We start from the raw sequence: 17,915 nt of genomic DNA on the forward strand, positions 1-17,915 counted from the left end.
TATAGGACTTTTGAAAATGTTTTTATTCATAATGTCACTTTCCCCCTTTCAGCCGGTCTCATGTCCCCTGTCTCTTAAAGGAACACGCCACCGTTTGTTGAAATAGGGCTTATCACGGTCTACCCTGGCTGTAGATAGGTGGGCCAACGCATTTTTTTGTCTCAGCTCATGACTCTAGCACCACCATGAGGTTTGGTGTCAAAGCTCTCAACAAGTGGGTAGTTGGTAGGGCTGTGCAATGAATCCAAATGTCATCGCTATTCACTTTTGGCTCCTAACTAGTCTACGTCCTTGAAGTTCTACTTCCGGGATTTCTCCGGTGCTGAAGGAAATTCCGCCAGATGCGTGTCTTTTTTTCACCGACGTCCGTTATCTTCCTTCAACTGCAGTGGATTTCTGAGGACTATGGTTAACAGCTCCTCAGATCTCCGCAGGGTAAATCCAGACAGCTAGCTAGACTATCTGTCCAGTCTGAGTTTTCTCTTCGCACGACTAATTTAAAGCGGCTCCGTGCGGAGCTTAGCACCGCCCATGATAATTGTGATTGGTTTAAAGAAATGCCAATAAACCAGAGCACGTTTTTCTCTCATCCCGGAATGCCGTGTGGACTAGCCCGACCCTCCTCCGCTCCACAGCGTGTGGATGGTCTGGCGAATCTTAATCTTAATCTTAATCTTAATCGGGGAAAAAATATTTATTAACTCTTATTTTGTCTTGTGTTGAAAAAGTGAATGAAATGAATGAATGAGAAAAAAAAAATGGGAAAAGTATGAAGGGAACTTTGACAGTTCAATGTGTTTTCACTGTTGATTTGTTTCACTGTTTTTTAACTTCAATAATTGCAACACCTTTCCAAAAGTCATAGAGTTATCTTGTTAAATAATCGCGATTTCAATATTGACCAAAAATAATTGTGATTTATGATTTCTTTTTTTCTCTAATCTAGCAGCACTGATTATTGGATGAGCATTTGGTTTATCGGTGTTTTAAGCCCCCCAACGTCTCCTTCCAGGCAGGGCTGCCTGTAAGGCACTAGGATTAGGCAATGGTTAGGGTTATGGTTAGGGTTAGGTCGCAGCGCTGTCTTGAAGGAGACGTTGGGGGCTTAAAACACCATCGAGCTGAAATTTGATTGGAAGCATTCATGTCCACCCCAGGGTAATTTGTAATCGCTTCCTGTCTGGGGGTACCTCTGCTGGGAACCCTAACCCTAGAGGAGCTTTTGGTCAGCATTAGTCAGTTTAATCGAAAAGTAAGTCATGTTGAAGGTGTCACCAAGCCCTAAAGAGGCTCTTGCTTTGACTCGTGTCAATGTCTCTTCATGTTTTTCACTTCCCGTGTCGTCCAACAGCACCTCCCCCTATCCCAGTGGTCCACGCTAAGGGGCCGGCGCACAGCGCCCAGAGCCATGGCAAGAACCACAGACAGGCCGACAGCAAGACCCCAGTCCCCTCAGCGCCAAAACAGAGGGGCCGCAAACCCAGGTAAGACATCCTCGCTGCCTAGCAATTCCTGGGAAGAGACGGAGAACTATAGATGAGAAGAGGACAGAATGGGAACGCTTTAGAAAGAGGCTGTGCTAGAAAAGCCCTAGACGGTGTGACACTGATGGAGCGTGGCGGCAGTAAACCAGCATCCCCAAAAAATGAGGCCGTTCTTCTCTGGGGAAACTCTGAAATCTGAGATTTCACTTAAAGGGCATCGTTTTGTTGTTGCTAGTTTTGCTTTATCAGAGTCTGAAAAGATGGGAAGGAGAGAACAACATGGACCCACACAATTGAGAAGCTTGGGTTTTTTTAATTTTGGAAATGTGCAGGAATCAATTGGCTCCCCAATATTTTTGGAATTTGAGTCTCCTGTAGACGTGTAGTCTATTGTCCGTAGTTAACTCGCGATTAATCGTAAATGTACTTTAAAGGGATATTTTTCAAGTTGTAATGCTCTTGGGGTGTGGGCAAATAGGCTTGCTTTATGCAAATGTTTATTTTTATTGCAACAATCCAAAACAATGAACAATTCTGTCTAGAATATTCTCTAGAATAACCTCAAAAGTACTGCATGCTCAAAAAAAAAAGAATCTGCTGAAAGCATAACATGGCAAACTCAAGCCCATCAAGCAACAACAGATGGCCATATTGACCTGAATGGAACATGACTTAATACTGACACAATGTAGTATCCCACTTTACACTTGGAAAGGTGAACTAAACATCCCGTGTTTGTTAAGCAGCTCGACACAAAACGATGGGATCCATAAATTCAACAACACAGACACACTGAATACATAAATCGGAGAGAAAATCTGAAATGAAGTCTTTGGATGGCAGGATTTCTTTTTACAAATCAGTCACTCTCATGACCCCATCTGTCTTTTTCTGTACCTTTTTTATTATTATTTTTTTTCTTCTTTTTTTCTCCCCTCTGTATTCCCCAAATTGCTCCCTTTCACTTTTTCTCTTTATCCCTTTAATTTTTCTTTATTTTTTTTTTTTTCAACCCCCTTCAGAACAGCTGAGTGCTCTTTTTCTTTTTTCCTAAAATTTCTCTCGGGATGAATAAAGTTTCTGATCCCTAGCCATCTATCTGGCTGGGAAGTAGGAGCACAGATAGAGGAGACACTTTGTTTTACTCGAGAGCAACGGTTAAACAATTGGAATTATTTCCTTTTGAGCCTTTGACCGATAGTCATCGCGATGGAAGATGATATCGTCCATCGGCACAACCCTAACTTGGGGTATCTTTTTTTGTTGTTGTTGAAAGATGACATTGTGTGCTGTAACTGCCCCTGCCCCCTTATAGCCTTGAGGATGGGACTGTGGGCCGATTGTCCATTTCAGCTGTTATACAAAGTTGCCCAAACTATTTGCAGCACAATTAATATAAGAATGATGGTTTAGAACAACATGATTGATTATCGTTCATTTATCGTTATCGAGGTAAAATGCGCAATTGCTCGTGATTTAGATTTTAGGTCATATTGTGCAGCCCTACTACGTGTCAATATGGTCCCGCTAATAAAGCCTCTTTGAGTGAGAGACGGAGAGATACAAAGTGACAGAAATGGAGAAAAGATGAAAAGAGGAGGTGTTGCTATGAAAGAAGGGAGTACAGATAAGACGGAAGGAGAGGAGGAAAGTGGATAGAAATGGAGCAAAGGAGTCATTCATTTCGAGGAAGAGGAGGACTTGTGAACTTTACTGACTCAGGGTCATTTCCAGGCTGGGCTCCGGCAGTTCAGTCATGTTTTGTTCAGATAACACCAGTCACAAGAAGATTAGAAAGCCCTCACGTGGTGCAGTTTTTAAATCCATCTTAATCTGTTTCCTTGTCTTTTCTTCCTGCTCACTCATTAGCTGGGACAGGAGCTTTCTCTTTTCAGCCCCAGTTGCCAGTACAGTCCTTAATTCACCAGTCGATCTCTGCAGCGCACATACCAGCTTCATTTAGAAAAAAAATTAAAAATAAAATAAGAAGAGTTTGAGTTCTAAGGGATCGATGGCTGCAGCCTGAAGCCAGTGGTAGAGGGAACTAATCAATCAGCTCGGTCTAATAAGCGATTTCCTAGTGTTAATTTCCCAAACCTACCGTATAATGTATTCATGTGACATGAAGGATAAAAAGAGATGATCTTTATAAGAGACATTAGCAATGTGCGTAACCATCAATAAAAAAAAATGATACAGTAAACGCATGAAGGAGTTCAGCTGGGACGATCACTGTGTTGTGCTTTGCACTTCTGCTTTTTTTTTTAATTCCTGAAAGCTTTGAACAAATTATTTCGGCTAATAAAACATGATTGCTTAAGTTTCACCAGTGTACATTACAGTAATACAAATTCATTCTGGGGGAATACTTGTTTATTTAAAACACTGGTTACACATTTCTGAAACCAATTCAAACGGACGAGGAGGCTTTGTTGAGCCTTTTGACAGAATAGAATGGGCCAGATTCACAACACCCATACGTGGATTTATAATATAATTTATAATATGATTTATAATATAATTTATTAATTTATTATGAATCAACGTTGAGATTGACCGCCACGTATTGATTTCTATGTTTTCAATATTCAAAATGGATAAAAACGTATTTAATTGTAGAGCTATGCACAGTGTATTAATTTGTTGGGAATGACGTCACACCCGAGTTGAATGCACTCCATTTACAAGTCCGAATTTTCATTGTGGGGTTAGCTCTAGCCAGGTTAGCCATTGTTAGCAACACCAGATGCTACCAACACATTACGCTGTGTTTTGTGCGTACGAACAGCGTAACAGCATGTCCACAGATAGGAGTTGGACAGGACTGTGTGTACGACTGATTTAGTGAGACACTAATAAGACAGAAGTGCTAATAAACTGTACGTGTGTTACTACAACTTTCACTACTGTTGATGCACGGAGCAGCCTTGTCGGATTTTGAGGTCTGGGTACCTCCGAGGTTGTCACAGTTCCGAGCTCGGAAATCCGAGGTCAGGGGGAGCGTTTCCTACTTTGGCCTAGGAACATCTGACTTCCGAGTACAAACTGAATGCGCTATTAGCTTAGGACTACAAGTAAATCAGAGATGGATTTAGGACTGAAACCATTTAGTGCTCCGTAGACAAGTAATAGGATTTGAAAATATCCTTTTTGCCACACAGGAAGGCCAGTGCAGTGATTCAAGGACCGGTGTAATGTGCTCCACTTTGTTGGTGTTCGTTAGGAATTTTTTTTCACTTAAGACCTGCGAAGACATTAGAAAGAAATGCTTTTATTCTTGCTAAAAGACATTCTTTAGTAAGTAAGGAATCTTGTAATGTAATACTGTGTCTCAGCAGTGATGTGAGTGGAGCTACAGTTGCAGACACCGTGTCTCTCTCGCTGTGAGATAAATCTGTGACAGGAGTCTCATCAATGGGGGGGTCACACGTAGGTCGAATGCATGTTCAGCAGAGTGGGTCATACGTGGGTCTCCTGTGTAAAAGAAGTTTGAATTGACACAAAGTAGTCGGGAGAGAAGCAACAAGGTGCATGTGATGCGTGGGAGCGCTTTCCATTCAGCGGACGGCTCAGGCTCCCTATTTTTGGGCTGCACTCAAACGTACACACACTGTCAAATCTTAGTGGTAGATTTAACTAATATTTAAAAAAAAAGAAGAAAAAAAAGTTCCTTTTCCTGATTAGTTCTGCTATCCCTTGGTGTATGTTAATTTAAATATGACATCATTGATATCATAATATAACATTGAACTTGATTCGCTCAAGCCAGTGGATGATATCTTAGGTCAGAGCTGTGTGTTTGGGTATAAGCTGGCCAAACCTTGGCTGTGTTTTCAGTTCAGTGTGCAGTTATGGTTTAAGTGGCTGGAATCCTCCACCCCTTAATCATTTCCTCACAAATAATTGGAGCTGTCGATCTTCAAATCCATGGTACTTTTCAGAGGCTCCATGCAGTCAAATTAAGTCCCTGAATGATTTGATCAAAATGCCGCCCAAAAATGATACTCGTTTCATTCGGGAAATATGTTACATAACATAGTGCCGTCTCACCGTCGTGAAGACAAGAATCTTCCGGTTGATTTTGCCACAAATATGCAAATGAGTCATTAGTTCACTACCTCCATAGACCTGTTGTAAGCCCCAGACTAACCCTAACCCTTTTTTGTCATTCAGCTCCTCTGCTCTGATTCCTTCTGCTCCAATCTTGTGGCCAGCGTTTCGCCAGCTGGGCGGTCTCTAGGATTGGCCAGTGGTTGTCCTTTGTCTTCATTATTGGGGATATAACGGTACCTAGAGAGAGATCAGGAGCGAGGATGAAAACATTTGTACCGTCTCAAACCTGAAATCCTCAGGGATCCGTAGAGTTTCCAGCCTCAGGCTCCGAGAGAAACTGCTGCTGCGGGCTACCCGAGCTGCTAATTACTCATCCGAATATCTCTCTCCGTCTCCTCCCAGAGATCCTGGCGCAGCGCCCGTGGAGAAGAAGAAGAAGGGAAAGAGGAGAAACCAGGAGCTGGCTGTCCAGGAGGGGGCGGAGAGTGACGACACTACCTCAATGTCAGCCCTCAACATGGGCGGAGAGGACAGCCAAGACCCCCTGGATAACGCGGTGAGTGCACGGAATGACTGTGTGTGTGTGTGTGTGTGTGTGTGTGTGTGTGTGTGTGTGTGTGTGTGTGTGTGCGTGTGTGTGTGCGCGCGCGCACGCTACTGTGACTACTCACAGCAGTAAGCATGATCGTTACGCTTACAGTAAAGGCAGGAATCTGTTAACTTATTTGAGAGAAATCTATGCTTTTGCCTGTTATTTCTGACAATTTAATAAACAAAAATGCATATAATGCCTGAGTAAATAAAACCCAAATTAACAAAACTGGTTAAACCAATAATATTACTATTTAAATAAATCTCCGGTACCGCCTGACTCTGGAGATAAAACTGAGATTAGCTCTCATATTCAAGTTTATGTGCCAAAAATTCCTCTGTGCAGGAAAACCACTGTCTTATTTTTTTTTCTAAAATAAAATATTGAAATAATAACACTGCTCTTTTAATCTGCCGTACAGTCATTTTATTAATTTGCAGAGATGATCCATGTTCTTCGTTTTGGGAGTTTAAACTGAAAAATGAAGTTGAAACGGCTGTATTGTCCACCTTTTGTAATGAAGAGTGAAAATTTACCAGCAGTTTACGTTCCCATACAACTCCGATTCAGTAGCTGCACAAAATGTACGTTTCATAGTCATTACGGTTAGGATGTTACAGCGCTTTTAAATGAAGAGGAGAGTAAGCATGAGCAAGTCAGATGCCATGGCGGCCCAAAACTAAGGCAGCGCAGGCTTGGCCTGCAGGCCCCAAATTGGGTGCCTTGAAAACATGAAATGTTGAAGGGAAGGATCTCTTCTGGCATGTTGTGACAAGTAGAAACATCCTCTTTGCGACAGGAAGCAGATGGGGTTTTGGGAACTGCAGTCTTTGAAATTGGAGAGACATTCTTGTACACATAAACCAGAAGTGGAAAAGTTGTTCATGGCACACAGATATCAAGGTATCCTAAATTAATTTGACAACTAATGTACCTTTTCTAATAGGAGCTATTTTCATAGTCAATTAATATGTTGATTGTGTTCTTGTTTAATCGATTAGTTGGTTGGTCTATAAAATGTCAGAAAAAAAGATGAAAAATGTGGATCAGTGTTTCCCAAAGCCCAAGACGACAAAGTCCTTAAAAAAAAACATTCAGTGTCACAGAGGCGTGAAATAATCATAAAAAAGACTCAAAGTGATTAATGCATTATCAAAATTAATTTGAATAGTTGACAACTTATAGATTAATCTTTGCAGCTCTACTTTTTAATAATCTTACATACATTACAGCCTCCACAGTAGTTGGAAAAAGCCTTGATACAGGATACCGAAGTGCAGAAAAACATCAACGTCATGAACACCACAACGTGTTCTCTTCTCATCACCGTTCGTGAACATTTCATTACCTGGTGTTCTTTTGTTAAAGGGCTAGCTGCATGTTCATTTATTCACTTATTCACATTAATTGCATTACATTGTACATTGCAGTAGCTCAGAGTTGAGAGTTGGGTTGGGAAGCGGAGGGTCACTGGTTCAAGTCCCCATACTGACCGAAGTACGGAGTGTGGACTGGTTGCTGGAAAGACGCCAGTTGACCTCCTTTGCACTGCCAAGGTGCCCTTGAGCAAGGCACATAACCTCCAACTGCTTGGGGCAGGCCCTTAAGCATGTGTGTGAATTTCAGACCTGTGTGTTCTAACGTATAAAATAGGGCTGTCAAAATTAACGCGTTCATTTTTGCGTAAATTTCTTTATATTTAACTGGTTAAAAAAAATTTACGAAATTAACGCAGCTGTGTTTGTTTACTTCATGTGGTGGCTGAGAAACGTAATACGCCTCCATAACAGCAGGCGCCGCTACTCTGTATTGTTGCCCAAGTAATGAAAACCGGCAGCTGATTGGACGAACGCGTCACATGGGTTTGTTTTCTCCGGATATTGAGAGCCAGACTGTCATGGCGGCCGTTCAGAATACGATCTCATATTGTACTAAGATAGTTCACTGAAACATGTTTCTGAAAACATTTTAAGCGAGAAATAGGCCGTGCAGTTGCTGAATCTGTCTTCATTTCAGCTCAACAAAGGTCAGTTTAGAAGATTTTCGTCAGATTTTGAGAGACTAGTCACGTCACCTCACTCCGCTCGCCATTTCCGGGTGAGTCCCGACTGCCCTGCCGCCGACTGAACTCTCGGCTCGTTGGAGATGAACTGAACTCTCGGCTCGTTGGAGATGAACTGAACTCTCGGCTCGTTGGAGATGAACTGCGCCTCGCCTGTAAAGTAGACGAGGGCAGACGACAGCAGCCGGGACGGTGACAAAAATCTGCTCTCAAGTCAGACAGTTTGTAGCCGTTTCAGCAGCCTTCAGCAGGACTAAATAAGCCAAATTGTTGCTGCTGTTGTTCTGAAAGATATTAAACATTCTGAACTTAGCAGAACCTTTCCTTGTTTGTTTTTTTCTTCATATTTGCAAAGTTATGTGATTTAGCATTTAAATATCCGTTATTATAAGCTTCAGTCTCAATTAAAAAAAGCAATTAATCGCGATTAATATCAGCAAATTGTGCAATTAATTAGTTAATTTTTTTGAATCGATTGACAGCCCTAGTATAAAATAATGAAATGAAATGGCGAAAGTAGCAACATATGGTTACATTTCCCATGCTATGTGTCTAGTTTCTTTATCCTTTCCTTCATTACTTCAACTCGTTTCCTTTTGCCCTCCTTTCCCTTTCGTCTTCCCCTCATTTAACCCCATTATCTCATTGTGTTACGTCCTCTTCCTAACGGTCTTTTATCCCTTTTCCATCTTTTTCTCTCCATTCATACATCTTCTCCTGCTGTTCTTTAGAAGCGGCGTTCGGGACGTCAGGTCAAGAGGAGGAAGTATAATGAGGATTTGGACTTCAAGGTGGTAGACGATGACGGAGAGACGATCGCAGTCCTGGGAGCCGGGCGCATCTCGGCGCTTAACGCCACCGCTCTGGCATGGCAGACTGAGGTAAGGAAGGACACACACTGTTGACGCTGTGACATGACACTGCCATGAACGTGTCATAAACATTATAACCCAAGTCATAAACCTTTATGACATAATGCTTCTGTCAGTAATTGTCATTTGTTTTTTCTCATAACAAGTTAGGGTTAGAGTTCATGTGTTCATGACAGTGTCATGTCACTCTTATGTAGATACCGTTAAGTAAAGTGTTACCCGTTTTTCATTTGGTTCGCTTAGCGTTCACACTGCACGTTGCATAGGGCACCAACACATTGTAAAGAAATGTCCCACGGTGGAAACGGTCGCTGTCTACTGGACAGAATATGTGATATGAGTGGAACTCGCCGACACCTCTGGTTTCAGACCTCAAATTTATTAATTTACGTCTTAGGATTTCGGGTTTTTGTTTTTGGTGTGCTTCCTATATTTGGGTCGGAGCGCGTTCTCGCCTCAAGTGAACCTCAAGTGAATCAACGAAGCAAGACCCCCAGTTTCCCAGCGGAGGAGAGTTCAGTTGTTTGGTCCCCATGAACATTCAAATGAGCTTTCACCCCCCAAACAGACCGGACTATCCCACCAAATGCTCGAGGGTTCAATTCAAACCAACCAAACAGCTCCGGTGTGAAAGCAACCGTAGAAAGGTTTTGAGTCAATTCGATGGTCATTTCCTTCGTCTTGTTTTACACAGTGCTGCTGTGTGATCGCAAGCTCTGTGAACCAGCCTTCATCCTCTTGGGCAGCTAATCTTCTCTCTCTCTCTCTCTCTCTCTCTCTCTCCCCCCCCCCCTCCCCCCCTCCCCCTCAGGAACCACCTGAAGACGAGGCCAACATCATTGAGAAAATTCTGTCTGTCAAAACAGTAAAGAAAGAGGTGAAGAAGAAAGACAGATATATATATATATATACACACACACACACACACACACACACACACACACACACACACACACACACTCGTGTATTATGTGTATTATGTTGTTTTTTCCCCCTTCTTTTAAAATTCTACTCTCCTGCTACTTTTCATGCTCTTCATATATTTATTTCTCCTTCTCTTAATATCCCCCCACCCTCTCTCTCCCTCCCCTCCCTCCCTCCCCCTAGACTTTATCATCAGAGGACCAAGCCGAGGAGACAGAGACGTTTTATGTCAAGTACAGAAATTTGTGAGTTTCTGTTCATCATTTCTTATTCATACATATTCAGTGCATATATTTAGTATTTTCGATATTTAGCCTACTCCCTAGAGGCTTTTTATTTTGTACAGTTACATTGTGTACGACTGCGGCTTTGTGTTGGCAGAATGTGTGTGAGGACTTTGTCTTGTCTCTCCTGTTTTGTGCTCCTTTGGGAAGAGGCACAGGGAGAGGGAGTAAAGTCTCAACATCTTCATCTAGGGCTGGGTACAGAATTCAATACTTTTAAGGCACTGACTGAATTGCCTCTAAAGTATCGAGTATAGAAAAATACCATTCAATACCCAATTTCTATACCTAAGGAGTATATGTCATCAGCATCAGTGAACCAATAAACATGCAGCATGCTTCTACCAAGATATAAAAATGCTGCTGATGGGCTTTCTAACCTTTCATGTCGCAGAGGCAGGCAGGAAAAACTCTACGTTACACATAGTAGGTAGTAGGAACACGTAGTAGGACCTGAAAAATAAATACAAAGATTTGTGCCGTGATGTTGTAATTTCTTTTTGTCAAAATGGATTTTTATAAAATTGGTATTAAAAAAAAGTAAAGTTCAGTAACCAGTATCAAGGTCACGGTATCTGTATCGGTACTGGCATTGAATATGTTTGAACCATACCCAGTCTTCTCTCCAGCAGATCGCTTCACATCCATGTCAGGAGCATGGACTCTTAATATTATTATTATTTTTATTAATATTTGCAGTCTATGGTCAGAAGTCACATTCTTCAGTTAAACTTCCATTAATGTCAATGATTTAAGCTTTTGAAACTTTGTTTTTGAATCAGGGCCTTCAGTATTTGGCTCATTTAGCTCAAACAGTGAGGCGTGCTATATGAGGTAGGCTACTTCTTTAGTACTTTACTAAAGTTACTAAACTTTACTACGTTGAATCTCCCAAGTCCTGGCTGCCCCCATACCCACGTGCAGCCTCAGAGGTGGTAAGAAGTCGCCTTCATGATTGATGAAGGCATTTAAGGAGTCTGTTCGTGACCATGGCCGGGTATCGCCCAATGAGTTCCTGAATCAATTCGATTCTGATTGACACGGTCCTGATGCGGTTACATTTGCGATTCAAAATCATTTCGGTTAAGGACATTTCAGTTCCAATACCAGTTTAGTTTGGATATAAAATCAATTCTCCGAAAACTTCTGCTGTAAATTGTACAAGCAAGAAGCAACCGGCAAAGTTTTATTTTTTTTATAAAGCACCAGGTTAAAGCTTACATTAAGAATTGACCTCCACAAAGTTTGTACTTTGAACTTTTTCCTTATACATCCATGGTGAAAAGGCAATTATTAAAAGATTGATTCCTGGATTTTATTTATCCATATCAGATTACTCAAACAAACAATTACAAAAAATTTTAATTGGAGAATTGATTGTCTTAACCCAGGGCTAGTCTCGACTTTGTTAGAGCTACTTAATAACTAGTTTTTGATGACATTATTTTCTCCCAGAGAAGTTGACTTTGCACACAGTGGGCTGTGTGTTTTAACAGTGGTCTGTCCCCCAGAGGGAGTGAAGTGGTGCTCAGCAGTAGCTGTTGAGGGAGAGCAGAGACTTTTCTCTCCTCTCGGCGAGGCTCAGCTCTCCCAGCGAGTCCAGGATCTCTGGAGATGCTCCTCTTCATTCCAGGGCTCTGTATCTTTTTAGAAAGGTCCTACACAGATACGGTATACCGTCATTAATATGATCGCAATTCATTCTCAGGGGCGATGAATAAAACATGGTGAGTTGAATCACACTGAACGGATGCCAACGCTTTAATGTGCCATGACTTTATTTAGAATAATGTATGTATTCATTTACCAGTTATAAAGTTACGGAAAAGTGCCCCAAGTATATCTGTACTGTAAAAATCATTATTGTATGTAATGCATTATCAAATGCAGAAGTCGTTGCATTGGCAGTTAAGTAACTGCATGGTGCACGTACTGTACACTGAACACCGCACTGCCATTTATATTTGTCCATTTAAAGATTGGGGTTTATGGATTAAATCATGCATGTTCAACTGTAGCCATAGTAACAAAAAAATGTCAGCTTTCTTTCCCATCGACTAATGATTAGGGGAATTCTTTGTCAGTGCATACTCTATATGAGCGAGCGAGACATCCTCATTCTTTCCTGTTCTGTAAGGTTCAGGGGTGTGTGTGGTGCATGATGAAGATAAAAATCAGTCTATGTGATACGGTGGAGGACATCTGGGTGTGTTCACTGACCCCAAATCTCTTGTCCGTCAGAAGGATCACGTGTATCCGTTTTGCTTTTGTGTAGGGATCGACCGATACTGGATATTCATAACAGATTTTTCAAATAAATTGTCCTGCTGTTCTGATTTGTTTGCATCCCTTTACATAACGGTTCCTCTCCCTACATGCACACAGGGCTTTATATTGAGGGGATTGTTGAGAGCAGTCATCGGTCTTATATAAATTACTTAAAGCAATACTTGAGTATCTGATAAGATACGTATCTTACCAGAAAATGACTTTGGTAGAAGTTAAAGAGTCACCATGAAAATTTTCACGTTATGAGGTTTTTTAACATTAATGTGAGTTCCCCCAGCCTGTCTATGGTCCCCCCAGTGGCTAGAAATGGCGATAGGTGTAAACCGAGCCCTGGGTATCCTGCTCTGCCTTTGAGAAAATGAAAGCTCAGATGGGCCGATCTGGAATCTTCTCCTTATGAGGTCATAAGGAGCAAGGTTACCTCCCCTTTCTCTGCTTTGCCCGCCCAGAGAATTTGGCCCACCCATGAGAAAGAGAGAGAGAGACATCATGGCTTTCAAACGAGCAAAGTGGCAGTTGGTCAAGGCCACACCCCCACCCTCCACCTTGCCCCCCCCTCTCTCCTCCTCAAAAGCTACAGCCACAGAAATGGCACATCCTAAGGAAAGCTCATTGTGGGACTGACTCTAGTGGCTGTAATTCTGCACCAAGGCTGAATTTCGGGAAAGAGACTAATAAATACTACTACTAAATACTACTACTGTGGTTTTGGCGCTTGGCAACAAGCGGGCATTACGTCACCAGCTGGAATGGAGCGTGCATTAACTCGCAATCTAGGAGCAATGATTGGCCAAACCTGCTTTTTTGCAGTCAAACAAATTTCTCCTGATGTTACTTTGTAGTAGCGAGTAATGAAGATGCTTAGGGGGGAATGTATCGGAGTAAAAGTAGACCTTTTATTTAAGAAATGTAGTGGAGTAAGTCAAAGTTTACAGAAATATGAATGACGAAGTAAAGTACAGATACATGAAACTTAGTTAAGTACAGTAGCAAAGTATTTGGAACACTAGAAGTCCTGATGGGACTAGACCTGAGTTTTTTTATGGGTATTTAATCTTGTAATAATTACTTTTTATCCACTTTCATAACATACAAACAGACAAAGGAAAATACATATGTTTCACTAAATGAAAGCTGTGTTGATTCTTATGTTTTGTGTGTTTTTATTGTTGTTTTTTTAAGTTCCTACCTACACTGCAAGTGGGCCACTCTGGAGGAGCTGGAGAAAGATCCAAGAATCCACCAGAAGATTAAACGCTTCAGGACCAAACAAGCCCAGATGAAACACCTGTTCACCGAGGTAACGGCTAACATCTTCTGCTGCTTACTGCCCTCATCCACTGTTCAGGTCGGGATGGAAGCCTAATCTCCTCATTTTGAGTCCATGCTGGACAGATTTGTATTTAATAATCTAGCAGAGCTATTAAGCTGTTAGGAAAATGCCTAATAGATGGGACACACTGGCTAATAATTCACAACGGTGTCATCCAGTACTGCTGCAAAGTGTTTAAAGTGCTATAAAGGGTCAATGGGTTAACTCTTAACATGCTGTAACCAAGGCAACACCTTGACATTGAAGCATAATGTGGCCTTTACTGCATCATTTTAACATTATGGAAGGGTACCTTGTCAGAGTGCATCGTTTGCCTCTATCAAAGGTTAGGTCAAGTCAAGTTTCATTCATATAGATTAAAATCATCAGATTGCTTTACAGTTGGTACAACGTGGGGGGGGCGTCCTGTCTTTGAGACAGACTTGCTGTACAATAGGTGCCGTACATACAGAGATCCCAGTGGTAGAATCACGTGTGGGGAAACAGAACTACACTGTTTAAGTAATAATTTAGAAGATTTTCATTTAAATAAATGTCTGTTAAGTCACTATCTATCGCCGACTGAGGTAACACAATGGTTATTGAGACCATGGCCCACTGATGAAACGTCTTGCATTTGTATTGGTATTAAAGTAGTCTATGTCCACCACGTTCCTCGTCCGGGATTGTTCAGGTGCCGCTGGAAATTCCGCAAGATGTCTTTTATTTTCGTCCGGATGTCCGTCAACTTCCTCTTTCTTTGTGTTGGCGTTCTAAACTCTGGTGAATTTCTGAGGACTATGGTTAACTGCTCCTCAGATCTCTGCAGGGTGAATCCAGACAGCTAGCTAGATTATCTGTCCAATATGAGTTTTCTGTTGCACAACTAAAACTACTTTTAAACGTACACACGTTCCACCAAAACAGGTTCCTTCCCGAGGCTATTTTGCAGAGGCACCAGCAATTGTGTCCAGCGCTTAGCGCCGCCCAAGACAATTGTGATTGGTTTAAAGAAATGCCAATAAAGCAGAGCAGGTTTTTCTCCCATCCCAGAATGCTGTGTGGACTAGCCAGACCCTCCTCCGCAGCACTGTGGAGGAAGGTCTTGCAATGGGAGACTATTATTTAAGTAATGAGTATCAGGAACTGGGTGTCTGTGACGACATTCCAGGTAAAATGACAAGCGGTGCTCAGTTGTGACGCGTTTTCCGTCACCCAGCAGTGATTGGTCTGCTAGAGAGGGTACGTGAAGCTAACGCAACAGACTCTCTCGCGAAGCAGCGCATTGTTTTTTTTGTTTTTTTCGGTCTCTGCTAGCGTAAACGGTTACTATGACCGAACAAACCGAGAAAAGAGCCATTACTTTTAGTCCAGTATCTCCAACAACTGTGCATCCCAAGCCTTTACTGAAACTTCTGCTTGACATCAACAACAGTGGCATTTCTTCACAACAGTAGTGTGCACTTGCTCTTTAGCGAAAAACAGTCACAAAAACCAAACATTCCTTTCTTTCAGAACCCTTAACAGACAAACGGGTTTAAGCTGCAACTTGACAACATCAAAAATGAGTGCAAATCCAAAGGAACGGACACAAATTTGTCATTTAGAAGAAGGCAAACTGGCGACATTGATTGGACCTCTGGGAGGTGTGATCCAAAAACACACCTGCTGCTTGTCGCCAAAGATAACGAAACAGAGATCTTGCGACTTTAAATAATGAATAATAAAGGTCCCATGGCATGAAAATTTCACTTTATGAGGTTTTGCCTGCTTATGGTCCTCCAGTGGCTAGAAATGGTGATAGGTGTAAACCGAGCCCTGGGTATCCTGCTCTGCCTTTGAGAGAATGAAAGCTCAGATGGGCCGATCTGGAATCTTCTCCTTATGAGGTCATAAGGAGCAAGGTTACCTCCCCTTTCTCTGCTTTGCCCGCCCAGAGAATTTGTCCCACCCATGAGAGAGAGAGAGAGACATCATGGCTTTCAAATGAACAAAGTGGCAGTTGGTCAAGGCCTAAGCATCCAAATAGCACCATGTCATGGGACCTTGAATAACCAACCATGTTTCCTTTTATGTTTCTTGGTAATTTTCCAGCTTTTTGCTTATTTTTCATTCTCTGTATAGACTATTTGCTTTATCAAAGGGATCCCTGCCCTGATTAATAATCAATAACCTCTTTCTCTCTCATCTATCTTTGTCCCTTTTTCTAGCCCGATGAGGACTTATTTAACCCAGACTATATAGAGGTGGACAGAGTGCTGGAGGTGGCCGTTACCACGGATACGGAGACCGGAGAGGTAGGCAACACATAAACACAGACGCTCTCTCACAGCAGGGTTTGTCTGCTCTGAAAATGTCTCTTACTGAAGGGCCTTAGCGTCAGTGCACTCTCACTGGGCATTCACACTAAGAAAAGGGTTCCAGTGATTTTCTGCCGGGTTGTGCAGCGGTGTGTTTCACTTCCTGTTGTGTTCTTAAACCCCCCACCCCCAACAAAGAACACGTAGACTTTATATTTTACAACTACTGTTTTCCGTCAGAGAGAGAGAGAGAGAGAGAGAGAGAGAGAGAGAGAGAGAGAGAGAGAGAGAGAGAGAGAGAGAGAGAGAGAGAGAGAGAGAGAGAGAGAGAGAGCTTTGTTGTTGAAGGAAACATTCAGCTATTCCCCAAACTCCTGGGCAGTTCAGTGCTTGTGTTTCTTTTCTTTTTTTACCCTCATAGTGTCTTGAGGCAGCGATGTTTCCTGTTTCCTGTACGGGATTCTCACGCCGCCTCAAACCGTAGCTCAAAACACACCGACAAGTCTAATCTCCGTTACATGATTGGCCACCGCAGCGTGACATGGAGTTGCGTTTCCCCGTGGCCCGCTGCGTCTTTTTGAGTGCCCCCATCGCGGCAACCCCCGCTGCAGCCTAAACGCACTACCCCCATTCGAAATCAAAGTGTCTCCCCTGTTGCTTTCTGACAAGGTGGGAAATCTGTAGCAGGAACAGTTCACCCTCTCCTTGACTTTGTTGTTTATGGAGAAGGAGAACCAGGAAATGAGTTCCCGAAAAGGACAATTTTGTCAACATCTGTTTTATCTATAAAGATAAATTTCTCTGTTTGGTCATCTCACTTAAATTTTATTGCTGCAAAATGTGATTGTCAAGCAGACAGACTGACCAACACATATGTCATAAAAGATCGATACTTGGCATCTGTGTATCGATACAGTATTACCACGAAAAATATCGCGATACTATGCTATCGATTTTTTCCCCCACGCCTACTATCTAGCCTCGGCCGAGCGACGTGCGTCGCGTGTAGTTACATTTTTCAAGAGGTGCACGTCAGGCTCCCCCGTAGGGTCTGTATCGCCACGTTACCTAGTAGCCACGTAGATTTAACGCAGAAGCATAAATCACTCTTTAGTCCTGTGGCCCCCACCCAGCCACCATGTTGTTGTGTGTGCCGTTGCAGGAGGTGACCCATTACCTGGTTAAGTGGTGCAGTCTGTCCTACGAGGAGGCCACGTGGGAGCTGCAGGAGGACCTGGACCCGGAGAAGATCAAAGAGTTTGAGGGGATCCAGAAACTGCCACCAGACCTCCGACACATGGTGAGGACAAATACAGTAGTAGTCGAGAACAAAGGAGGAGAGAATCAAAACTGTAGGTTGATCCAGTATTGAGTAAAATCCGGTTCAGTTTCAGAGACAGGCAAATTTCAGATTCTTGAAAAAGCTTGAAGAAAAAGCTTTTGTGCCACATTATGATTTTTGTTTTTAAAAATTGCAATATAAATAAAGTTGTGATTATAATCCATCAGCATACTTAACATTGTAAAGAGTAATAAACAGAAAGAAAATCTTCATCCATAAAGTGGCAAAATGTTGTTAGCAGGGAATGTATTTCTATATCTTCGAAGTATGGTCGAATTTTTTCTTGAAATGCCCAACCCTATTACTAATGCATGGTTACTGTAGCACTCCACCTCAGATATAACTTGATAACTAGTCATACCTGAAAAATTGTTGCTTTTCAGCGAAAATCTGTTTTGAAT

The 17,915-nt window shown here is 42.2% G+C and overlaps 1 protein-coding gene across 8 annotated transcripts in view; it reads left to right on the plus strand.

The window, feature by feature from the left end:
* Positions 1–17,915, plus strand: part of chd6 (chromodomain helicase DNA binding protein 6) — a 145,356-nt gene that overhangs the window by 71,363 nt on the left and 56,078 nt on the right. For all 8 annotated transcript variants that reach the window (XM_028577096.1, XM_028577097.1, XM_028577098.1 and 5 more), the window contains 8 exons: positions 1,352–1,484; positions 5,940–6,093; positions 8,923–9,072; positions 9,875–9,940; positions 10,171–10,232; positions 13,743–13,860; positions 16,083–16,169; positions 17,335–17,472. In XM_028577096.1, coding sequence (XP_028432897.1) covers positions 1,352–1,484; positions 5,940–6,093; positions 8,923–9,072; positions 9,875–9,940; positions 10,171–10,232; positions 13,743–13,860; positions 16,083–16,169; positions 17,335–17,472 — 908 coding nt within the window. The remainder of the gene's footprint in view (positions 1–1,351; positions 1,485–5,939; positions 6,094–8,922; positions 9,073–9,874; positions 9,941–10,170; positions 10,233–13,742; positions 13,861–16,082; positions 16,170–17,334; positions 17,473–17,915) is intronic.

The sequence above is a fragment of the Perca flavescens genome, chromosome 4 (assembly GCF_004354835.1).
Source record: "Perca flavescens isolate YP-PL-M2 chromosome 4, PFLA_1.0, whole genome shotgun sequence".
In the NCBI taxonomy this organism is placed as follows: domain Eukaryota; kingdom Metazoa; phylum Chordata; class Actinopteri; order Perciformes; family Percidae; genus Perca; species Perca flavescens.